At 43.0% G+C, this 26259-nt stretch overlaps 1 protein-coding gene across 4 annotated transcripts in view; it reads left to right on the top strand.

The window, feature by feature from the left end:
- LOC107383425 (nuclear receptor coactivator 2) overlaps positions 1-19488 on the top strand; it is a 63321-nt gene extending 43833 nt beyond the window's left edge. For 2 of the 4 annotated variants that reach the window (XM_015956027.3, XM_015956026.3), the window contains exons 5-22: positions 524-701; positions 3467-3655; positions 6067-6168; positions 7515-7655; positions 7751-7898; positions 8109-9339; positions 10273-10489; positions 10591-10800; positions 10880-11056; positions 11136-11241; positions 11311-11473; positions 11554-11871; positions 14917-14994; positions 15091-15523; positions 15740-15968; positions 16045-16156; positions 16241-16315; positions 19292-19488. In XM_015956027.3, the coding sequence (XP_015811513.3) occupies positions 524-701; positions 3467-3655; positions 6067-6168; positions 7515-7655; positions 7751-7898; positions 8109-9339; positions 10273-10489; positions 10591-10800; positions 10880-11056; positions 11136-11241; positions 11311-11473; positions 11554-11871; positions 14917-14994; positions 15091-15523; positions 15740-15968; positions 16045-16156; positions 16241-16315; positions 19292-19303 (4119 nt within the window). In that variant the 3' untranslated portion in view covers positions 19304-19488. The remainder of the gene's footprint in view (positions 1-523; positions 702-3466; positions 3656-6066; positions 6169-7514; positions 7656-7750; positions 7899-8108; positions 9340-10272; positions 10490-10590; positions 10801-10879; positions 11057-11135; positions 11242-11310; positions 11474-11553; positions 11872-14916; positions 14995-15090; positions 15524-15739; positions 15969-16044; positions 16157-16240; positions 16316-19291) is intronic. The other 2 variants (XM_070541539.1, XM_070541540.1) reach the window with 2 other exon arrangements.
- Positions 19489-26259: the final 6771 nt, after the last annotated feature.

Raw genomic sequence — 26259 nt, forward strand, 5'->3', positions numbered from 1 at the left:
CCTTTGGGAAAATCCAGATTAGAATAAGACACACACACACACACACACACACACACACACACACACACACACACACACACAGCGTTAGCAGCATTTTCAGCGTCTGCTCAGAGTCTAAAAGATAAACATCAATGTAACCAAGAACATTTCCATTCTATGCAAATCCACCCTGGTGCACGGATGGACGTGCACTAACAATGCAGTTTGCACATTTGTGTAGAAAAAGATGGAATGAAAAAGAACAAAAGGATGGAAAAGCACATGCAAACAATACTAGCACGCCTGATGTGGGAATAATGCAAGTTAATCAGGATAAAGAAAACATTTCATTTATTTCAGAATGAGAAAAAAAACACATCAAACATCCATAGTTTGGGTTTATTGGTTGTTTTTTGGTGTTCTTGAGTTGGGAGGATATTTTTAGTTTATTTTGAAGGTCCTTTATTGTTTGCATCAGTTAAATCATGATCTTTTCCATTCCTGCCTGCTTCGTCACTCATCTTCCCCTTCTCCCATCTTTCAGGCTCTGGATGGTTTCTTTTTTGTCGTCAACATGGAGGGCAACATAGTGTTTGTATCGGAGAACGTCAGCCAGTATTTGTGTTACCAGCAGGAGGAGTTGATGAACACCAGCGTCTACAGCGTGCTGCACGTTGGAGACCATGCAGAGTTCATCAAGAACCTTCTTCCTAAAAGTCTGGGTGAGACCGTCATGTAGTTAAAAGGGAATCAAATGTGGCAAACATTGTGTTTATGTGCTTTGCCAAAACATTCGTTATCAGGATTCTGTCTTTCTGATTTCCTCATCAATGGAAAGTTTCAGATGAACCCTTTAACTTCCACACCATGACAAAATCAAGTTTCCTTTTCATTTTTCAACTTCATTCAGAGCATTAACAGTTGTTTGTTGATTTAATCATGTAGAAATGATCGTTCTGATAATAATGTAAGCTAAAATGAGTTTAGTGGTGAAAATTCCCCAATTTCTTTAAAAATTGTATTTAATTTTTATTTGTTTTGGTTGCATTGAGTGCATGTTGCCGTAGGGACTAAAACAGGTGTTGACCAGCCAGGAAAAACACTTGTGCAAAAGTCCCGTGCAAAAGTAACAGGACATAATTTGATCAATAGTGGAATGGAAATCACCGGGGTTTGGTGCCATGTTTGAGTTCAGCACATTTAGAGTTTTTGTAAAACTTCAGAAAAAAGTGAAATCTGCTCGATGTGCTGGAAACTCGAAGTTAAATGTTAGGCACAAATAAAAGTCCTTTAAAAACCTGAACCGAGGATCGATTCTGAACCAATAAGGACAAGATGGTGGTGTAGCTGTTCGGATCGTGGTTTTCAGTCACGGGTCAGATGGTTTTTGGGATCAGCAGAGAGAAAAGAAAACGACACATATAGCTTTGCTCTCCCTTTATTGTGGAGAACACTAAGTGCAACATTTTTCTGTTCATTTAGCAACTTGCTGCAGAAAATAGGAAATGCAGAAAGGTCCAATTGCAGATTAAATGTTAAAACGGCTTGCCATAGTCGGTTCAATTCCAGCATGTCCTGCTTTCACTCATTTCCTCACCTTTCTGAAACTCTGTTTATTTTTCTTTCTTCCTGTTTTTGTCCCCAACAATATTTAAGGTCCCATCACATTAATGTAATAATTGTCCTCCCTCCCTCCCACCTCCCTCCTTTCACAGCGATCAGAGGTACGTGTGCACAGCACTATGCCATCAGGCTGGGTGTGTGTGTGTGTGTGTGTGTGTGTGTGTGTGTGTGTGTGTGTGCGTGTGTGCGCGTGCGCGTGCGTGTGCGTGCGTGCTCATTTTAGCCGTTGGTATCATCATGTTTTACAGGGAAGCAAAAATGCTCCCATACATGAGACTTATACGATGCAGGAGGTTTTTCAAGCTCCTCCTTTTCCATCTCCTCTCCTTCGCTGCCATGACCACCGTTGTGCCTTCCTCCATCGGATTGAACAGGTGGCGCCTCGGCCCTCCACGACCAAATGGCGGACCGGGCGCCTGCCGAGCCATAGATAGATATCCGTGCGGATCACAGATCAATGATGATCCGTTGCTCCCCTAGTTAATGAAGATGTAACGACAAGAAAGCTTGGAGGACAATTCTCATGAACAGATCAGACAAGTTTGTGTTTCCCAGATAAGTGTTTTGTTTAGAGACGGATATGCAGCATTCCTGCTAAAAGAGCGTATCTAATCTATGAAACACGCTGCTGATGCTTCCAGACTCCTTTACTTGAGTTACACTCTCACATCTACAGTAAAAATGTCGGTTTTTTTCACCCGTTATTTCAGAAAAACTTCATTTTGCAACACAACAACCTAAAATACCAAACTACTCACCGCAGAATTAAAAGTCAAAGTCCTAATTTTTTATTTTATTGTTTTAATCTTTTATTTCATTCACAATGTATAAAATAAACACAAACAAATACAGGATACATTAACATATTGAAAAAAAAAACATTTGAATGAAAAGGAGCAGATAGAAGAAAAAATCTTATGATTTTTGCCCCTTTTTACGAAATAAAATTATCCGTCAAACAAACAATATAACCTCAGTCACTTTCTAATATTTTCATGTCTAATCTTTGACATTATAATTCACCTTTTCATAATTACTAAATACATTAGATTTTATACATTTTTTAAATATAGCAAGTGAAGTTGATTCTTTAAATTCCTTGTTAATGGCATTCCACAATCTTACACAACTTTAATCTGGCACAATCCGAAGGTAATAATAAAACATCATCAGGGGCATGTCAGCCTCTCTAAAGTGTCTTATGTAAAAGCCAAAGCCTCCTGGTTGAGCTGCTGTGGCCCCCAGACTCTGGACCCCCCCCCCCCCCCGAGATCGGAGGACTCTGTGGTCTCCTTTAACCTCACCTGTTCAGGTTTTGGTGTGACCTTCATCACCGCTTTCTCCTTATTCTGCTCTTATTCCGCCTTTCCCGGGATCCACTGAATTCCCTCTCTCCTATTCATTTTCTCCCTTTTCTTACATTGTTTTCATCAGAATTAATTTTTTTTTCACATTTTAAACAAATTTTAAACATTTTCTAAATCTGTTTATACTTGATTTTTTAGTTTTTGCGAAGCGCCTCGTGATTTTTATCTTGAGATATAGAAAAGATTGTTTTCTTTCTTTCTTTCTTTCTTTCTAAAACTCGTCTTACCTGTCCAATAAAATGGTTCAACAGGATTGATGAGCTGTTGGCTCGTCCAAAAAGAGCTTGAATATATTTTAATTATAGCTTCAACCTCCTTAATCTTCCTTATTTCTGTTACCCTTCAAGTCTCTGTTGATTCAGTTATTACTTATTTGAGCAGAAACACTCAAAAAGTTTGTTTCCAAATAACTGAAAAATCCTTTTCATACACTTTTTATCTTGCTGTGGATCTGGAATATTAGAGCGTTTTCCAAATTTCCTCCTCTGGTTTTCCAGTCAACCACCGCAGCGCTGACTCCTCCACCAGGAACAGCCACACCTTTAACTGCCGCATGTTGGTCAACCCCCACGCTGACGGCGAGGCCCGGCTGACCCCGGATCAGCCGGACGCGGCGCAGCAGAAGTACGAGACCATGCAGTGTTTTGCTGTTTCTGAACCGAAGTCCATCAAAGAGGAAGGTGAAGGTAAACATTTCCTTTCATCTGCTGGATCCTTCAGGCGGAGGACTCGTGCCGGTATTCCGCTCTGTTTGGATTTTTCCCTCTTTGCATCAGCGTTTTGGTTTGTTTTGGATACGTTTCCGTGTATTTTTCGATCTCTTAATAATTTCCACGGGGTTGCTTTTCCGCTGCTCTGTGGAGTTTTTGTCGTCTTCTTCATCTTTCTGTCCCGTTGTGATTTTCTGTCACTTTCCCATCAGTCTTCCCAGCCCCGCCCTCCGAGTCTCCCGTGTCCTGTCCTCCTTCCATCACTTCTCTCCACTTTCCCTCCCTTCCACTGGGAGAGCCTAATTAGTGTGTTGTCAGCTTCCCATCTAATCCAATCACACACACATGCACACGGAGGAGAAGACTGCATCTGCCTCTAATTTTAGACGTCTGACAACCAGACACCGTCTTCGGCCCGAGGAGGATCTCTGGTGGACCGACTCGGGGCTGCAGCCTGAGCTTGTGTTGGAGCACATGTGTGGATTCTGCTAAGATTTCCACGTCTGGGATTTATTTAGGGTATTTCTTAGGAGCAATGTGTGTGAAAATGAAAAAAAAAAAAATAATAATAATAATAATCTCCATTAACTAAACAGGAAAAGGCTACATTTGATGGTGTCTCCATTAAAACCAAACGCCTTCATACGTTCAGATCTGAAGCTTGTTTTTGTTAAAAAAAACTTTCGGTAACACTTTAGTTTAGGGAACACAAATGAACCATTAATAAGCTGCCAGTTAATATCCATATTAGTGGACTGCTAAGTCTGAACTAGTGATTATTAAGCACTTATTAACAACTTATTACTAATGCCATAATTCTAACATTAACAGGCCATAAATTAAGAGTTGTATCATTCATAATGGTTTGTTAACTGAAAGTAAATGGTTTGTTGTTTATTAACACACATACCAATGAGCTCAAATCAATATGTGGCTTTTAAAGAAGTAATTCAAGGGGAACATATTCTTGCCTTTAAGTGGTTAACTAATACAGAACTACTAGTAATTAGGTAAGAACAAAATCTGACTTTAGAAAGGGGAACATTTTCTTGCTTACAAATTAAGTTAAAGTTAAAAGTTTAAGTCCCATTAGTTGTCACACACACTGATGTGTGTGCGAAATTTGCTCTCCGCATTTGACCCATCCCCTGGGGGAGCGGTGAGCTGCAGACACAACGGCGCTCGGCAACCATGTGGTGGTTTAACCCCCCAATCCAACCCCGTAATGCTGAGTGCCAAGCAGGGAGGCATTGGGTCCCTTTTTTTTTTTTAAGTCTTTGGTATGACCCGACCAGGAATTGAACCCTGATCTCCCAGTCTCGGGGCGGACACTCTACCACTAGGCCACTGAGTGGTTAATTGATTGTTGTTTAGACTCTGTTAACATGTGGAGTTTGGTGTTTATGTACATAATACCAGAACATAATATTTTTGGTTATTAATGCCGAATAACTATTCCCCTTGAATTACTTCTTTAAAAGCCACATATTGATTAGAGGTAATTGGTAGGTGTGTTAATAAGCAACAAGCCATTTACTTTCAGTTAACAAACCATCATGAATGGCTTATTTTGATAAAACTCTTAATTTATGGCCTGTTAATGTTAGAATTTCGGCATTAGTAATAAGCACGTAAAAATAGCTTAATAATGACGATCTTTGGTACGTTCTTGCTGTGTCTGATTTCGAATTCCATTTTTGGTTATTTTTTAAAACACAGAATAGGTTTATCTTTACCTTACCTTGCTTGCTGACAGTTTTGTTCGAGGCTGCAAACATCCTCAGAGCTGATGGTGGCGTCACTTCCTACTCCATTTATCTGCAGCAGAGGACGTTGTCGCCCTCTGCTGGCCGCTGATCTCACATGATGCAGTCCTATGCACGATCCAATGTGTAGACCCCATCGTCTCTGTTCATAGTCCCGCATCCACGTCTCCTTATCTCTATGGCTTCCTTTATCCATCGTTTGTATTTCTGTTGTTCGCTGTTTGTGATCCTTGTGTTGTCCCAGCAAGCAAGGTAAAAAGAAACCTTTTCTGTGTTTAAAAAAAAATGAACCAAAAATGGAATTAAAAATGACTGATTCAGACTTAGTAGTCCACTAATAAGCATATTAATTGGCAGCTAATTAATGGTTGATTTGTGTTCCCTAAACTAAAGTGTAACCAAACTTTCTTTTGATTTCATGATTAAGTCGACTCCATCATTGGAATCCTAAAACAGAAACACGGTCTGATGTTTTAGTGACGAACTTGCGACATTTTGGAAACTTTTATGCTAAACCCTAAAAGTATTTCCACTATTAAGTCTCCTCCTGATTTATTATTCTAACGGCTCTTTTATGAGATTGTTTTCAGTCAATAACAGAATTATTTTGTGCAAATTTAGATTTCCAGTCATGTCTCATTTGTGTGGCGAGAAGAGTTCCTGTGAAGGAGAGGCCGGCGATGCCGGCGTACGAGAGCTTTACCACACGGCAGGACCTTCAAGGTAGGTCCAGACCATGGGGTGTGCAGTCTGTGGTTCTGGGGCCGCTCTTTGCTGCTTTTCTCCGGTCCTGTCTCTATGACGGAGTGCTACTGATATCATAAACAGGCTGGCCAGTTTGCTGTAACCTGATCTGCTTGTTCCTCAGACGGTGTGATATTTACTCTGAAACCCATCTGTTATTTAAACACATCTGAGCAAAAAGATGAAGAACAGTAAAAAGCAGTTTTACACACAGATTAAAATAACTTCTACAAAACGATGGCAAATTATTCTGACTACAGTCAGAACTAGAAATAAAGAAACAACTCGTTACTAAGTTTTAATCTGATTATTTATAAGGACATTTATTTTGGAGGGGTAGTAATACATTTTCTGCAAACGAGTCCCCACTTGGATATAACTAATGAGGACACACACATCAAATTAATAAAATCATGTAGTTCAGAGCCTCCAAAAGCAACACAGCTCATGCCCGCCTTGGTTTATCTTATTATTGAGGACACCGCTGACTTTCCCGCGCTTATTAAACGCCACCCACGGGCTCGGGGATCTCAGATAACGAGAGCGGTTTTTGAGACATCGTTTTCACACATGGATCGGCCACCACAGAGTCCAGACCTTAACCCCATTGAGAATGTGTGGCTCTGTGCAGCGGTCAGACTCTACCATCATCAGCGCTAGATCCTGGTAAACGTTAAGGCAACATGGATGGAGATAAATCTGGTGAAGCTATTTGAAACAACGCCACAGCGAATGCGTGAAGTAATCAAAGTTACCAACAAACTATTAGAGACCTGTTTAGTTGTGGCGACTTTTGTGGGCCGGACGATGTATAAAAAGGCCCCTTTTCCCTCTTCTTATATGTGTGGTTATATCTAGACCCTAAATAAAGTCAATACATTTGATCCTCATCTAACTGAAATATGTCATTTTGTTTGTTTTTGTTGACAGAATCACCCATTTAAGTCTGTAACAGTTTCCAGAACCTGTGAACTTCTTTATCAGAACAAACTGACACATTGCTGATCTCCAGCTGCTGTTTTACAAAACGTTAAAGCGAATCTCTGCAGAAGGTCAAACGATTCTCCCACTGCTTTGATCTTTTTGGGACTTTCATAACTAAAGACTGGGGTCATTTAGATTTACAGAGATAGTTTTTGCATCATTTTATAGTCTTAACTTGACTATAGGTGCATTAAACCCCACGTCTCCTTAGATCTGACTCAGGTACGGGTCTCAGATTGTGCTGCAGTATCAATAACCGTGTAGCGGTGGAAGTGTTTGACGTTACCTGGTGCTAAAACTCAGTTAAATGAAGCCTGTAAGTCTGATCTCATCGTGTCCAGGTAAGATCACGTCACTGGACACCAGTTTGCTGCGGGCATCCATGAAGCCAGGCTGGGAAGACCTGGTCAGACGCTGCATCCGGAAGTTCCACCTGCAGAGTGATGGAGACACATCCTTAGCCAAGAAACACCACCAAGAAGGTTCATAAATGATAAAAGCTTCCCGGTGATACTTTGGCGAAAAGGTGAAGTCATGGGTGAGTTTTCTAAGTGTTTTTCTGTTTGTGACCTTCCAGTGATGATGAACGGCCACGCGCTCAGCCCTCTGTACCGGTTCTCCCTGGCGGATGGCACCATGGTCTCCGCTCACACAAAGAGCAAACTGGTCCGGTCTGCAGCCACCAACGAGCCGCAGCTCTACATGTCCATGCACATCCTGCAGAGGTATCACTCGCTCCTCGCTTACACCAGTATGAAGTTCCAGGACCCTGAGCTTCCTACTACAGCCTCATGTCCCTCTCCATGTACAAACTAACCAGTGGTTAGAAAACCAAAGACCTAGTTCTCCACAGCAGACAGAAACAGCTGCATGTCCAAAGTTCTCTGCTGCAGTTTTCCACACAAAGAGACCTTTCTGTGTTTTTGTTCTTCCAGGGAAAACCAGGGAAGCATGATTTCTGACATGCCCAGTGGCCAGGAAGTGGGCAAGTCGCTGACCCCGACCAGCCTGAGTGGGACTTTTCCTTCAGCTGATGTCGGCGTCACCAGCAACACCCATCACTCCACATCAGCTTGTGGCCCCCCCGGGCGTGGTTTCGGAGCTGCATCAGGATGGGCGACCACGCCTCAGGGAAACTGTCATCCTCTGAAGCTGGGCAGCCCTTCAGCCCACGGAAACCCCAGCATCACCTCTGGGGCCCCCAGTGCCATGTTGTCACCACGCCATCGCCAGAGTCCCAGCATGGTGGCGAGCAGCAGCAATTCTAGCAGCCCTCACCTCCTCCAGCATCCTCCTGGCTCTTTTTCTCCTGCAACCGGTTTGCACTCACCACCGTCTGTGTGCAGCAGCACAGGAACCAGCCAGGGGTTTAACTCCCTTAGCGCACTGCAAGCTCTCAGCCAGGGCCACGGGATCTCTCCCATCACTGAAGAACAGCATCCAGAGTCCCCTGACCAAAAACCAGCAGCTCTCCGGAGTCCCCCACACAGCTCCAACACTGGTAACCAACTCTCCAAGAGCAGTCCCAGTTTAGAGGCTGACCTTTTTGGAACTTTTGAAGAGCAGGAAGAGTTTTTGTCATCCCAAAACCAGGATGGTGCCCTGGGTGAAGGGAAGGATGGTGATCCCGATGCCCCGGGAGGCAACGAAGAACTTGGCGATGCCTCAAACCAGCATCTAAACACCAAAAGCCACACAAAGCTGCTCCAGCTCCTCACCACTAAGCTCGAACCCTCTGATCCCTGCTCTCCTACAGAGCCCATGGGGGATGAGCAGAACTGTAAGGACCAGCTGTGTGGGGCCGGCGGGGCCGGGCATAACAACCAGTCCACCTCTCTAAAGGAAAAACATAAAATCCTCCACAGGTTGTTGCAGAACAGCACTTCGCCAGTAGAGCTGGCCAAGCTAACAGCTGAGGCTACTGGGAAAGACCCTGCTGGTTCAGAGTCTGCTTCTGGGGACAGCATGGCTGCTCTCAGCGAACTCTGCACCAAACAGGAGCCGGGCAGCCCCAGAAAGAAGGACAATGCTCTGCTTCGTTATCTTTTGGACAGGGATGATAGCGGCATTCTAGACAAAGCCATCAAGATGGAACCTGCCGAACGACTGAAACTCGCCAGCATTAAGACGGAGAAGCAGGACATGGGGTTTCATTTGCCAGATCAGGTACGAATTTCTTAGTCATCGTGAAAATCTTTCCAAATGTTAGTTTCAGTTGAACCTGTGTGTGTTACACTTTTACACTTGTCCTACTTTTCTAAAGCTAAAATCCAAGAAAAGTGCCAAATTCAGTCTAATTTAGCAAAAAAAGGGCTAAAAACAAACATTCAAATCATAAATCTCACTCCCCAGCTACTAAAATCAGACAAAAATAGCCTAATATAAACAACGACACATGAAACTGTCTTTTATTTTTATTTTTTTTTACTAAAACCTGGTGGAACACAGAATGAGCAACGTTCACTAGCTCAGCACGATAGGAGCAGATTAATGTTGAGTAAAAATGAACTTCTCAAGGCTGACTTTTGGAATGAGTTTCTGACGGCATCACATTTAGAATATTATTATTATTAATCAGAGGAGCTGAAAAAGCCCAAATCATCAACCGTCCACTGCCATGCTTGATAGTTGGAATGAGGTCTTTGTGCTGATTTTCTGAGTTTAGTGGAAAACCACGAGTCAGTGTGTGTAGCTCAAGTTCACTGCTTTAGCTAGGTGTTTCCTTTCAGCAAGTGGTGGGAAAAGGCTTTTTGTTTCAGTGTAATAAAGATCATTAGAATGTCACTGTTAGCGTGTGTGTGTGTGTGTGTGTGTGTGTGTGTGTGTGTGTGTTCAAAACCCTCTTGCTCTTTCCCTTTGTTACACAAGAAGACAATAATAATATTTTCTAACACATATTTGAGTGTTGAAGCACACCTGCTGCAGTTATTAGTTTATTTTTTAGGTTTTACTTTTTGGTTTTTGTAAAACTGACCTCCAGATTCAGTTTTTTTTCTTGGATCTTTAACTAAAAACAGGACGTTTCAGACTGTTTTATGCAGCGTGAGCTCTAAGTGGTGCACTCACAGAAGGAAACCTGGTTGTTGTGGTTGCTCTCAGGCCTCGGAGCTGGAGGACCTGCTGGATGACCTGCAGAGTGATGACCAGCAGCAGCACCTGTTCCCCACCCAGCCTCCATCCTCTTCATCTTCCTCATCAGCTGTGCCACCTGGCTCTTCTGTGGATAAGCAGACCATCATCAGTGACATCCTGCAGATGAACGACAGCAGCAGCTCCCCCAGCCAGCACAGAGCCTTCCCCCCCCTCTGCCCTGCGAGTACGGCTGGTGTTTTGATCGTTTTGCAGCCTGAGAGTCGTTTTAGTTGATCAAATCTTGAACCGGTTTCTTTCAACATGTTTGTATTTTGGTCCCGGCAGGTTTTAACGGCGCCAGACTGGAGCAGCCGAGTCAAGGTGCTCCTCCAGTCAGGAGCATGTCTCTAGATGGCAGCATGGGCACAAGTCCCACCAGGTCTTTCCCCCCTCAGCACAGGAACAAAGCTCCCTACTCCTTACTACAGCAGCAGCAGCAAGGCATGATGGGAACTCATTCCATCATGAGCAACCAGGCTGGGATGGCCAACACAGGTCAGGCAGAACTAGTGGTTTTATAAGTGTTTTTATTTCCTCGATTCGGAAATGATGTCAGATTTCATTGTTCTATCAGGCATCCGGGGCTCCATGCAGCAAGGTTGGGGTCCCCAGGGGTCATTAGGGTCCCCTGTGGGGCCAATGATGGGGCAGGGGGTTAGTCGCATGGTCCCCAACATGAACCACCCCCTCGCTAGAGGCGGAGCACCACCTGCATCCAGAGCCATGGCCAACATGGGGATGATGGGAACCGGTGCGAACACAAGCTAAAGTCGTCGCTAACATGGCGTGTGCTGATTCTGATCGTGTCTGTGCGTCTGTTTCCCGTGTAGACCTGGACATGTTGGCCCCTCCCTACCACCCTCAGCAGGCGCCGCCCAATCAGACGGCTCCGTGGCCCGACCGGATGATGATGGATCACTATGGAAACCAGAGCAGGTTTGGATTTCAGCTTTTGGGAAGAGTTGGTTTGAGCTGAGTTAAGCGTGACTATACGTTACCTCGCAGGCCGCTGTATGGCGTTCCCCATGAGGACAGTTGCTGTGGTTCGGGGCCTGAAGGCCAGACAGATGAGGGTGCTCTGCTGAATCAGCTGTGCTCCGTACTGAAGGACTACGAGGGTCTGGAGGAGATCGACAAGATGCTGGGAATCCCCACACTGGCAGGACAGGTGAGCTTCCTTCTTCTGATTGACCATGCCTGCATGCCTTGTGTACATCACAGCTCTAAAACCCCTCTGTCCCCCTACAGGGCCCCCTGTCAGACCAGGACCAGTACTTGGGCTCCTCAGAGCCTCCACCCAGCCTGAAGCCTCCCCTCTACAGTCAACACTACGGTGGGCCGCAGAGCTATGGTGGTATGCCTCCAGACGGCGGGTATCCTGCTCCGTCCATGGGCCACATAGGGTCCCAGAGGATGGGACCTGCAGGTTACCACCCCATGATGAGGATGCCTGGTGGCGTCGGACCTCGGCCCCCTGGCATGAGACCTGGGGGGTCCAATTCAATAGTCCCACCTCAGCCCAACAACCTGAGGCTCCAGCTGCAGCAACGACTCCAGGCCCAGCTGGTAGGTGGCATCAGACTTTTTTCTTACCAACCTGTTCTAGTTTTTCTCCTGCTGGTGATGATAAAACATTAGAGACCGCCATAAGAGGTTTCCATGAGTGAAAATCATGCGACGGTAAAGTGAACATCAAAATATGAGTCAGACTAAACAGAAAGGAACAGTTTTTAGTTTAAAGAGATTCAACTTTCCACCTGAAATCTTAAAACTCCTGAAAACTTTACTTCTTATTAAGAAATGTCTTTCATGGTACTAGTCAGCCACTTCGAAGAGGGATCCACACACACCCTTTTGTCATCAGAACCTTTTGACCTCTTTTGAGTGCATATTTTGTGAGTGAGTTCAGGCTGTCCCCTGGTGGAGGAAGTAGGTTTAACAGTTTGAAAATGATCAGATCATTTAGACTTGAAAATCAGATAAAACGTCAAAATAAAAGTAAATGTCAGGATTACAAAACAAACCAGGAGTTCACGTATCAGAACCCATCTCAGCTTCATAATCAGGTTTAAGCCATTTATTATAAAAGAACAGTTAAGACCAGTGTTGGGAGTAACGCTGTTTAAATATAACGGCGTTACTAACGGCGTTCTTTTATAGGTAACGGAATAATCTAATTACTTTTCCCACCGTTGCAACGCCGTTACCGTTACTGGGGACGGAAGGTTGTGCGTTACTATGTGCTTGTCGAACGTTGAGCAGCAGTGTGAGGCTTTCTGACCGCCACACTTCAGCTGCAGCCAGGGAGAGAGAGGTGTCGGTAACGCACTTACAAACACGATGATGACTGGCCGGGTGGGCGGAGACCCTCAGTGTTCTCACTGTCTCAGTCACTGCCTGCTGTAGACCCAACAGAGCAGTGATGTGAATAACGCCGTTTAAAATAACCACGTTAATAAAAAATAAAAAAACTTTCTGTAATGAGCAAACTAATTAATTACCGTCTTCTTTTAACAAAACAATCGTTTCTGTTACTGATAAGAAAATGCGTGCGTTAAGCAGCCCGGTGTGTTGAAGCCGTCATCAGCTGATCAGGAGCTAAAGAGGTAGATGTTTTCATCCAAGCGCATCACGGCCCGTGAAGAACGAGGAAGACGTGATGAATATCTACAGCTGCAGGTGGGAATCTGCAGCAGCGAATCTGCGGGTCTGCAGCCGTGCCCTTCTTAGCGTGACAGCGGGATGTCCCGAAGGTCCGCTCACCTGTTCACCGCTCAGACGTCCCGATCTTCTACCTTCCTAGATGATCCAGCTGTAACCTGTTTCTGATCATGTCTTTAGTCCCGCTGTAACACTGATGCACCAGTCCCAGACGTCATGGAGCTCAGGTGTTATTAGAACTACCTGTGTGTGTTTACCACCCAGCTTCAGCTCTTCTGTGGTTGGGTCTGACCCAAGTTAGTAAATGTGAGTCCTCCATCAGGCTTGTGCCTCTTCTAGTGTCTTTTTAAAGGATTTTATTTATTTAACCATTACTAGATTAGCAGCAACAGAAATGCTGCTAAAACACACAATTATGTGAAGCTAGAGAAATTAAAACGCTGTGCAAAATTACATTTATTTCTGTAATTTAACTAGACTGAGAGACCATTTAAAGGCTCGGGAACCTTTACAGGTGTTTCTATTTGCAATTTTAAATTTTAACTGATTGGGGTCTTGTTAAATATCACACAGTGACCTTTTAATAGTCTAGATAAGTGTAATGTTCCTGTTAGTAGTCCCTCCTGTTAAGTGCTTATTTATTTAAATTATTCTGGGTTTATAAAAAACATTTGGACATACATTTTATTATGTTCCAGTCATTAGTCATTTATTTCACTATTGTAATAATTCTTGTATGCTTTAATGAAAAAAGTAACTAAGTAGTTATTTTTCTTGGTAACTAGTTACTTTTATAATCTTGTAACTCAGTTAGTAACTGAGTTATTTTTTGACAAAGTAATCAGTAACTATAACTAATTACTTTTTTAAAGTAACGTTCCCAACACTGGTTAAGACGTCAATCTGCAGAATTATATCTGATCAGCCAACTTTTGCAAAGTATTATTAGACACCAGATCTCTTGCATAATAATGCATATATGTATTGTATATTTAGTAGGTGTGTATTGATTTGCTTCTACATAACATAAAAGTATCACTGCCCTGAATGCCAGTAGTGGGAGGAGAGTTACGCTATTCATCTCAACCGAATGTAAAGATTTCTGCATTTATTTTAGCTTTTAAATGCAAATTTCTGAATTAAAGGGCTTGCTAAGACTATGTTAACCAGGTTTGTGTTCTGTATTCACCAAATATATTGTTAGAAATACACAGGGACTTCATTAACTCCAGGATTTGAAAATATAAAATCCTGGACAGAAAATACAACAAATGTCAAATCCATCCATTTTCGGCCGCTTATCCGGGGTCGGGTCACGGGGGCAGCAGCCTAAGCAGGGAGGTCCAGATTTCATCTCCCTAGCTACTTGGACCAGCTCCTCCAGGGGAATCCTGACGCATTCCCTGGCCAGCCGAGAGACATAGTCCCTCCAGCGTGTTCTCGGTCTTCCTTTAGACCTTCTCCCAGTAGGGCTTGCCTGGAAAACCTCACCAGGGAAGCGTCCAGGAGGCATCCTGACCAGATGCCTGAGCCACCTCAACTGGCTCCTCTCGATGTGGAGGAGCAGCGGATCTACTCCGAGCCCCTCCCGGATGACCGAGCTTCTCACCCTATCTCTAAGGAAGAGCCCAGCCACCCTGCATTGGACCACAACAAACCGGTACAACGCCCACATCACTGCAGACGCAGCACTAATCCACCTATCGATCTCACGCTCCAGCTTTCCCTCGCTCATGAACAAGACCCTGAGATACGTAAACTCCTCCATTTGAGGCAGGACCTCATTCCTGACCTGGAGAAGGCCTTCTACCCTTTTCTGATTCAAGACCATGGTCTCAGATTTAGAGGAGCTGATTCTTTTTTGACCAATTTAACTCTTTGAAATAATTGATGTTGTACCATCCTCTCTAATCCTGTTTGTTCTCTAACGTCTGATTTTCTGTCACTCAGAACCGTCAGCCAGTGGTAACCCAGATGGGTGCAGTCTCCAACATTAATCCACCTCTAAGGTCTAACGTACCCACCCAGGTCAGCTGCTCTCACCTGTAAACACACACACACACACATCTCTCTCTCTCTCTCTCTCTAAACTTGGTAGATTTTGTGAATTTTTTTCTGCTGCAGGGGAATCTCAGCGCCCAGATGCTGGCCCAGCGTCAGTACCTCAGCAACCATCTCCGCCAGCGTCAACAGCAGCAACAGCAGCAGCACGTACACCAGCAGCGTGCCATGATGATGCGTACGCCGGGCATCAACCTGCCACCCAACATGCCCAGTGGGGGTGCTGCTCCCACTCCGATGCCCATGGGCGGCACCAACCCACGGGTACCACAGAGCAACATTCAACGGTTTCCCTACCCAGCCTCCAGCTACGGTACCGGCCTGCCCTCTCCTCCTCCTCCTCCTCCTCATCCCGGATCCTCCAGCCCCTTCTCCTCCCCTGTCTCCCCCAGTCATCTCCTGGCAAGCCAGGGCATGATGGGAAATTTAGGTGGGCAGTACAGTGGTGTAATGAGCCCGTCATCACAGCACAGTGCCTTCCAGTTCAGCAGCTCAGGTCTGTGTGTTCTTCATGGAGGATGTGGTTCTGCCATCACAAATCTCTGAATCTGCTTTTCTGTTTATTTTCATTTACTGGATAAAAGTAAATCTGAATGAGGAAAAAACACCTGTAGCAGCTTTTTTATTGCTAGTCGACTATTGGTGGCAATTTGCTGCATTTACCATTCTCACCGTAAAACTGTCTTTGGTTTTTGTGTTCCCGCCCCTGCAGGAATGAGCCAGCAGCACCAGGACCCGGCGTCGTGCTTTCCATGTGGGGCTGCCACTCCTCAGAGCCCCCTGCTGTCCCCCAGGATGGGGCAGGGTCAGAACCCCATGATGCAGCAGAGCCATGTCCAAACCCAACCCCCGACCACTAACCAGGGGGGTCCCCCCAGCTACCAGCCAAGCACCGACCTCAATGGGTGGTCTCAACCTGCAAACATCTCCACCAGCAACAGGTAGCAACAGATTCTGATGTTACATCTCTAATCAGATACTTTCTGAATGCTTACGAATCAGCTGGTCTTTTCCCAGTGTGTACCCCCAGCAGTCCCAGTCCCAGTACTCCACACAGCTCAGTGGTGGGATATACAACAGCTGCACCATGAACCTTGGAGGCTCCATGTCAGGGCAGATGGGCGAGCAGGTAAGCTTCCATGGCCGTGTTGCTTTTCCACGCCTCAGCTGACCAGAAACAGTGATCTAGTTTTTCTTTATGTTGTTGCTGCAGCTGACTGACAGCAGCCTCACCCTGGAGCAGCTTGCAGAAATCGACATGTTGACCCAAGAGAGCGACGTCAATTCTGTGAGGAAAACTCTGTTTTAAGGATTTGATTTGATTTGTGTTTTATGACCAGACAAACACCTGCTGGGTTTTAGTCCAGCTCAATGTCAGAAGTCTGAAGTCCTGTTTGGCTTCTATTGTCCTAAAAAAAAGCTCTGCTGATCTTTACAGATGAATAATGGCTCTGTTGGAAGACCTGTTGCTATAAATGACATGAAGGAAACTGTTCGTTACACCTGGAGATGACTCTAGGCTCTTATAAGAATGGAGTCCCTCAGGGCTCACTGTTCAGTAGAGTTGGGCATCGAGCATCGATTGGAACCGATTCCAACTGTTCATTTTCCCCGGAATCGCTTAAAGTTTTTGTTTATTTTTTCGATTCCTAGAATGCCGACCGGAAGAGGAATCCGCGGCCGATCTCCATGAAAAATAAACGTGATCTGCAAATTATGATCAAAGCTTTTCAGCTGATCACACCAGCTGTCTGTGTGCAGCACGAGTCCCTCCTCCCCCCACCCAGATATAAACAAACGTGTCTGCCGAACTTTTACTCCGTAATGTAAACTTTAACTCCTGCAGCGTAGAGGAAACTTGTTTAAGTACGTCAACACGGTGGATTTAATAGAAGCTTTAAAGAACAAACTCTGGATGGTGTGAGGTGAGTTAGTCTCACTGCAGAAATAAAAACACACACAGAGCGTCAGCAGTCAGACGCAGCCGCTCACCAACACGTGTGTATGTGTGTGTGTGTGTGTGTGTGTGTGTGTGTGTGTGTGTGTGTGTGTGTGTGTGTGTGTGTGTGTGTGTGTACCTATGGTGTGAACCAGTTGTTAATAGCTGGCCTAAGACTTTCTGCCTCTCTGTCCTGTTTGCTCCGGTTGAAAGACACCCAAAACCACACCCCCTTCACGTGGTCACACAAACACACAAGTTTGCTGTGTGTGTTTGTGTGGTTTTCATGCAGTGTCTGTTTACGAACACATTTGACTATCGCAGAATTGTATTTGCTGGTCGGTTTCGCGCCAAACCGGCCCGCCAAGTTGTCCGACTTAGCCCTTTGAAGCCTGCTGCTGCCGAGATGATGGCGGGCAGCTCGTGGAGCAACGCTCGGATGGCAGGGAGCGGTGTGGAGGTAGCCTGGAGAAGGGGGTTCAGGTCCCGTTTGGGAGCCCGAAGGTCTGCAGCCTCCGAGGACATCTGTGAGGATCCCGCGCAGCTGGGCTGCTCCGTGTCAGAGCAGGTTCCGCTGGTTCCAGGCGGGCATCAAAGAAGTCCATGGCCTCCTCCAGTGGGACAGTGTCGGATGCCGCGAATTCGCCCTCAGAGATGGTGGTGAAGTAATCCACACGCCGGAGCTTCTCGGCCACCGGCAGGAGCTCGCAGAAGTGGCAGGCAGCCTGAGGTGTAAGGATGAGGCTGGCGTGTCTAGGCCCAAGGCAGATGTCGCGTCTGGCATGGAGGTCACCGGGCATAATGTATGCCGTGTTGCAGGACTGGCACAGTCTGACTGCTTCGCTCGTCATGGTGTAGTAGTAGTCAGGTCTGTTGAAGAACTAAATGGAGACGATCCTTGGTCCTCATACCTCTTTATAGGACCAGGGCCCACCTGATAGGCGGGAGTACATTAAAGCTCTTCAGTCATTGGTCGTTGTCGGGGACTAACTCCCAATAGACTAGGCATAAAGGGCGGAGCCATACGACATAGAACTTCTCTGGTCCCATCCCAGTAAGGAGCCAGGTGGCTCACATTAGAGTGATTGCTGGGTGGCGTGAGTCATCTAATAAAAGGCAGCGGCCTGCTTTTTCAGCAGGACAGCTTTGGTATGGCACTTCAGGTGCTGGGGTAATGAGAAACCCCAACTGCTAGCAGCGATTGTAAGTACTCTCCCTCCTGTGTTGTGTGGCATTAGCTAAAGCTTGTTGCTCCATCTTAATGTGTTTTGTATCGTGTGATCGCAGACTGGAGCTGCACATGCTGTTACAGCATTAAACTGCACCCAGGTACTCCTAATCAGTTCTCTGCCCATGTGTGTGTGGCAGCCGTTTTAAGGCTGATCTGACTCAGCCGCGCTATGACCGTAAGTCTTTGCCTCTGATTGGGGAGGGTTGTACTGATTCAGGGGGACCATGCCAGTCTGTTTGCACTGTGGCTGCCCGTCTGTGTGCCGAGAGCTGCTGTTACATGCAGCGGTGCCACCCAGAATAGCGGAGCGTTTGACGGCGTCTGCGGTGCACTGGCCCTCCTGCTGCTCCATCTCGTCATCCCGCCGTGACCAATCTCATCTCCAGAGCCGGTTGTGGGCCCAGAAGACTCCTCACTGCTGTTCTGTCCGTATGGATTTGTTCCACATACAGGATTGGTGTTAATTGTTGGGCGTTGGACGCCTGGTTGCCGGGGCAACCACTAGTGAACCCCGAGCTCTTAAGCTCAAACATCATGTTTTTAGTTTAGATATTTAATAAAGAGTTGCTGTACTACAACTGTATCATCTGTTCCCTCTGTGATTTTTTTTTTACCTACGGGCCTTCTACCCTTCCCTGGAGCGGTTAACCCAGGGCGGCGTTGTTGCAACCACCTTTTTAAACATTTATTCCTTTATCACAACTACCTCTTGCCACAATAGAATTAAAATTCATGTTGAAGTTAAGATTATTTAATCAAGTAGGACCTGTGGTTAGCTAGCTCATGTAAAACATGTCATGTCTTCAAAGATTTGGAATCGGAATCGTTCAAAATCAAACTATGCCCAACCCTACTGTTCAGCCCATGTTATTTTTCAGTTACTGTGATCTGAGTTTTCTTAAGGGTTATGAAAGCCAAAGTTCATAATTATTGCTGTAACTAGACATTTTCCAAGAAGGCATCTATTTTAGCTTGATTAATAATTATTATTTTGTCCCACAGCGTTTCAGCCACAGCTCCTTTGTTTACTTCCTAATGAAATGAATGTAGGTTTTATTGATAACGTCTTTCTGATTATTATTTTTGTTTTGCAGAATTTCTGCTGACCATGACCATGGTCAGGAGGAGGGAACTAGGGACCTGTGTTGGAACGCTGGAGCCCACTCGAGCGTGAAGATGCCGAAGGGAGTGCGGCTCCTGTCGGCCCACTTTAAGGCACAACAGATGAAGGAAAAACCGACACATGCAAACTCTGATCTGCAGTCATTTCCTGCTTCATATTTTATGCAACAAAAGTCAGAAACTACAGAGAACCAGAAAAACACAGTTGTACAATAATCTCAGAGGAGAATGTAGTTTCTGATTCAGGGTTTTGTGGGACACGTCTCTGGCAAACCATCAGTTTGTGCTTTACAGTATTTATCTGTACGGTGTTCTGTAGAAACTCGCACATGGTGCTAAATCAGCGGAGTCGAGCTGCTTTAAAAACAAACAAAAAGCAGATTTTTCATATTTACTCCAAATGAAGCAAGTCTCACGGACCTGGAAAACTTTTACTGATGTCTTTAGGAACTTACACATTTCCTTCAGATTTTTTATTTAAGTTATTATGTTTAGTTGAATTCCACACACCAGCATCTTACTGTTCGCTACCATTTTGTACCAATTAAACAAAGCAGACACACCCTCATCATTTGCAATATGTTTGCAATCACACACTGGATTACTATCAGTAAATATTACTGGCACTTATTTAAACCTATAAGAAAATAATAAACACTGGAATTTGGAGCAAATTTGAACAGGTTCCAGACCAAGAGCTTTTCTTTTGAAATGTGAGGTTCGGGACCTTTTTTAAATAAAATAAGTTGATGTGTTTTTGTTTTTTTGCAGTAAATCAATCTCTTGAACTGTTTTTAAAATCTTGTCTCTGGTTTTTTAACTGAGGTTGTTGCCATTTGGGGCTATTGATGTCAGAAGTGAGCGTTTTTAGTCACTTCACGGCCACAATCAAAGCAACTAAATGTGATCTTCTGAAGCAGGGTATAATTGTGCGTGTGCGTGTGCGTGTGTGTGTGTGCGTGTGTGTGTGTGTGTGTGTGTGTGTGTGTGTGTGTGTGTGTCTACTGAAACGTAGAGGTGATTGAAGGAAAAATCTGTTTGTAAACAAACAATGTAATGGTTCTATTTTAGAGCCAGACTGATGACAACGGTGACAAAATTCTATATAAATATATATACAAAAGTATTTTAGTTATTTATAGTTTTGAAGACGTTTTAGAGATTATTTGTATGAAAAAATCCAGTTTATCTTTCAGAAAATCTCATTGGTACTCATTGATGTTGATTGAAAATTAATATATTTGAATTGCTGTAGTAGACAGGAAATGTGCCCCTATTTAATGATTTTGAATAAAGATGAATGTGTATAGATGGTCTCATTCATTTGTATTTAATCCCTTTTCCCAAAGTGGTTTTGGTGTTTGTTTGTTTTATCCACCTTTAAGGCGCAGAAGTGAATGGTAAATGACCTGTATTTTATATAGTGCCTTCTAGAGTCCTGGAACCCCCCAAGGTGCTTTACAACACAGTCATTCACCCATTCCCACCCTGGTGGTGATGATCTACACTGTAGCCACAGCAGCCCTGGGGCACATTGACAGAGGCACCACCTGTCCCTCCGACCACATCCAGCAGGTAAGGTGGGTTAAGTGTCTTGTCCAAGGACACAATGACAGTCTGGGCTCAAACCTGCAACCTTCCGATTACGGGGCGAGCACTTAACTCTTGTGCCACCATGGCCTCGTGCATCTTTTATCTGTTGGATGAAGGACAAACGCACAAGTTTAGGTCTTCACTATAATCTAGAGCTGAAATTTGACTAAAAGCATGATTAATGTGGCCGTGGCCGACGTCACATGTGCACAGGCTGCAATAAAATCAACTGAGATTTGATTATTGAACAGGCAATATAAGAAAACTGTTTACTTTCCAAAGTTGGCAGTTCGGATAGCATTCTGCACCTCTGTGACAATTTTGGTGGATTCTTTTTCCAGGAACTGACAAACATTCCTGCTGGTGATCATTAGCAGTGTTAGCGCCAGGGACAAATAATAATACAGCACACTCCAACATGCCAACTAGACTCTTGCCTGCACTAATATTTAGACCAGGGGTGTCCAAACTTTAAAGCCGAGGGCAAAACCTGTTAAGTTTAGGCTCCTCGTCAACCTTAAAAGTTTTCTTTTTTATTTAAAAATCATTTTAAGGTCAATTTTTTTTTCATTTTAGTGCTCTAAATATGTCCAAAACATTCTTATTAGTAATAATTTGAACATAAACATTGTTCAGTTTCAGTGGCGATCTGCATTAACAGCTAACTGAGGTGTTGCAGAATATATGTATATATATATATATATATATATATATATATATATATATATATATATATATATATATATACACACACACACATTCAATTCAAAAATTCTTTATTAATCCCAGAGGGAAATTGATTATACATGCATACAGTACAGACCAAAAGTTTGGACACACCTCATCCAATGTGTTTTCATGACCATGGCAATTTACCAAGGGGCCAACGAGTGCTAAACACCTCTGGGGACTCCTTCAAGACTGTTGGAAAACCATTTCTGGTGACTTCCTCTTGACGCTTAAGAGAAAACCAAGCGTGTGCAAAGCAGTAATCAGAGCAAAGGGTGTTTTTTTGAATAAAATAGAAAATAAAACATGTTTTCAGCTATTTCACCTTTTTTGGTTAAGTACATAACTCCTCATGTATTCGTTCATAATTTTGATGCCTGCAGTGAGAATCTCCCAATGTAAATGGTCATGAAGATAAAGACAACACATTGAATGAGAAGGCGCATACAAATTTTTGTCCTGTACTATATATATATATATATATATATATATATATATATATATATATATATATATATATATATATATATATATGGGGCTGTGCAGAGACCTTTGAAGGGGCGGGTGCTCAAAGTAAAAAAAAAAAAAAGAGCACATATAGAGCAAATTTTTTAAACAGATTTAAGATCCAACAAGTTTGAAAATTCTGATAATGAGATCCTTGGGTTCTAACAACAATATAAACTAGGAAAAATATGCAATTTAGTGTCATTAATTGAAGGTAATGTTAGTTCAGAAATAATTGCTTTAGTTTTTAAAACTGACTTGTATCTAGGGATGTTACAACCATTTGTCCAAGTTGTTCGATTTTTGATTATCTTCCAATACTGAGTCCTGTTCCGATACAAGGGAGTAATGCAATGTGTTACAAAAAAAAAGAAGATAATGGAAGAACACACAAGTTGTCCTTCTGTCAGTATTTGTTATTTTACTCATTTAGCCTTAAAAGCCACTCATTCAGGAAGTACATTGAACAGTATTCCAAGATTCTAAATAATTTGTCATTGCACATGTGCACAACAACACTGACTTTGCGCTCACTAAAGACAGCTCATATAAGAGGTGGTGAAATATGAGTAAAAAAAAAAAAAGTAGAATACATGCAACCATGTGAAGTTATCCAGTGTGATCTGCAGCTCTGTTGGCTGGGGTCTTTTCCTGTCTGTAGGAAATTCCTGATCCAATTCCATGATCTCATTCTGAACTTCACCCTAAACCTGAGAGCTCTGCTACCAACCTAACAACATCCTTTACACAATATCAGACTGGATACCACCTTCTCTCCTTATGAGGGCACACACACACACATGCACACCTCTTTTAACTTCTATTCATTTTAGTGACTCCACCATGCCTAACTCATACCCTAACCCTAACTAATGGAGTTCTACTCCTAACCCTAATTTAAACTAATCTAAACTAAAGGTTAATTCACACCATACCTCTAAAACACATTTTAGGATAGTCAACATTGTGTGGACCAGCAAAATGTCCCCACAACATAAAATTGTCCCCATGTTACAGTAAATATTTGTCCACTTAAGCATATTAAGACAAGTACACACACACATTCACACAGAGTTGACATTTCATACCATTTCCAGAATACTGCACATACTATTCCATAGGTTTTCTTCATGGTGCTGATTTCCCTCATTATTTATTTCTAGTGTTATAATAACAATGTAAAAGTTAATAATTAAAATACATAATAAAGTAATAAAACACATGTATTTATTCTCATATTCACTTTGAACCATGTCTTCATGGGCGGGAGAACATTCATCACACGTTTAACCCTCTATGACCAGAATTATAACTGGACCACCCTGTATATTTTTTTGTGCTATGGCTGTAAAATTGTAATAAAAAGTGCTAAATGTGTGTAACTCAGTAAAAATGCAGCTTAAACGTATAAAAAATAATAATTAAATGGATTTGAATTTTTTTCATATTTATTACTGAACAGGAACTTCAAAAGGACTAATTTCAAATAAACTATTTAAATTCTGAACGGTGTTACAAAGCATGAACCCTGGCCTCATGTTGACCAGTTTATGACTGTTTCTATTTTCTAAATTCCTGACTGCAGCCCTGTCAGTGACCACAGGTGGGTATACCTCTGGTTCAGAGAATGGCATGGAGTAAAATAAATATGAGGCAACATAAGATAACACTCATTCATTCAGGACTGCAGATGTGAATTAGCTTCACGCTAAGTCTGGTACAATGCATCACATTTCAATATTTATGTTTAATACTGTACATGGCCCTTAAATAAACATTCATCACAACTAGCTACATTCCTACCAGCATTATAAAGATCAGTAAGCCACATAAAAGGTAATAACATGTGAAAGTTAAACATTTCATGACATAAACTTAACTAATAAAATTCTGCACCGATATGAATTTCTATTTTCAGCTAAATAAATATTTATTGTATATATATTAATAATGCTGGAATGAAGCTGAATCATTTAGTAAATGGTTGAGTGTTCAAATAAAAACAAGTGTGACTGTAATCTGTCCCTCCTGTGTCACCATCTACAGAAACTTCTGGAACACCTGACCAACCAGGTGGATTTTCTGTGTGACATTTCCATAATGTTATAAAAGCTGCTGATGCAGATGATCAGATCATCTCCTCCGGGTCGTTCTCCGTTCTCCCGTCGCGGTTCGCTCCGTTTCTGTCTGTGACGCTGCAAAGCCGGTTTCTCTCTAATTGGAGTAATGTGAATTACATCATGTAATACCTCGTTAGAAAGCTCGTTTTATGTCCTTTTGAAACCGTTGGAATTATTTTAATTCGATCAGTCATTCAGAAGTTATGACGCGGAGAAACTAGAGTGAGAAATAGCGTGGTTCTTGTGTTTCTCCAGTTATCACTTCAGAAGAAGTCTCATGTTCGCTTTTTCTGATATGCTAACTGCTCGACACACACACACACACACACACACACACACACACACACACACACACACACACACACACCACAGACTCAAACCTCTGCACGTGCCTGATTTTATATATATATATATATATATATATATATATATATATATATATATATATATATATATATATATATATGTATGTATGTATGTATACACACACACACTTCGCTGTGTCCTGTTGTAGTTGTGTCCAAGGGGTCTTCAGCCAAGGTGGATGCAGGTTACGTTGTCCTGTAGGTGGGCTCAGGGGGAGCCCCAATCTGTCGTTTCAGTTCCAGTTCTAGTACCCCCTCAAATACAGCTGTCTCAGTTGTTCCATCAGGTGCTGAGAGTCGGCCCAAGTGCAGGGCCATGAGTACAACCACCAACATCAACAATGTGGTGAACCCAGCAAGCTCAAAGCAGTTCTTTATCTTATCTTGATCTTATCTTCACCGGGTTTGAAAGACGGCACCCTAGTGGTGGTCCACCCCTTTGTAGCCGGACTTCGTTACCACCCTAGTGGCAGTTGGTTGATAAGCTTGCAATGGGATCGATGAATCCAAGATGGCCTCTCAGCAATCTTCACAGTAGTGGGAGTAATGAGGAGTACTTCGAATGGACCTCTGGCTGCCCCATCTGTTTCGCTTCAGCACCTTCATCAGAACCCAATTTCCTGGTTTCACGACCTGTGGCGAACAAGCACAAGAAAATTCTGGGAGATCACAGTTGATTTTGAATTGTTTTCAGCAACAATCATCTAATATTTGAGGTAATTCCATCCAGGTAGTGTAGTAATGTGAGGAAATCGTTATCAGTCTCCCCTCCTGTTGAGGCATGAGGGAACTTGTAATTACTAGATCACGTTAGCAGGGGGCAGAGTTGTGCAACACAGTGTACAAAAAAAAAAAAAAAACCAAAACAACTAACAAAAAGCCATAATCCATGTAAAGAAATTTGAAAATAAACACTAAAAGTGATTTACATCACCTAGGAGTAACAGGAGAAACAGTAGTAAATGAGCTGTAGCAAACATTTAAATCCAATGAAATCAAAAGAATCAACCCATCTGGGAAAAAGGGAGAGCTTGTCAGCTTCCCCAAACTAATAACAAAAAAAATATACAAAAATATCATGGAGTCTACATGCTCATTGTCATTATGCCAGAAACTTTCACCTATACTGACTTCATAGTTTAATCTCTTTGCTTCCAACACTGGAATCAACTAACAACAATACCAGTCCTAATAATAAAAATAATATTTCAAATCCATATAGATTCAGTAAGGTAAGGTCACTTCAGGGTGCATCACAACGTGCAATGTCCCTCAATAATGCTACTCAAATAATGTGTAAAATTCGTCATCAGGAGATAAATAAATAAATAAATTAGAGCTACACAAGCGAATTTGGACAGCGGAATTATCCAAACAAAATAAAACTCAGTATGTTAAATTGAACAATAGATTTTTCTAAGAAAAATAAAACTCATTTGTCACATAGATTCAGCGAATGATCAAAAATAAAATAAAGGATGGTTTTTAGATACACACAACCCCAAAGGTGTTTGAAAAGATGGTAACCATTCCAGGAAGGGAAAATATGTTCTAAACAAAAGAAAAGAACAAATAAAGAAATAATTCACAATTTAAAAAAAAGTGTACTCCATATAAAAATGGTCA

The sequence above is a fragment of the Nothobranchius furzeri genome, chromosome 11, assembly GCF_043380555.1.
Source record: "Nothobranchius furzeri strain GRZ-AD chromosome 11, NfurGRZ-RIMD1, whole genome shotgun sequence".
Lineage (NCBI taxonomy): Eukaryota > Metazoa > Chordata > Actinopteri > Cyprinodontiformes > Nothobranchiidae > Nothobranchius > Nothobranchius furzeri.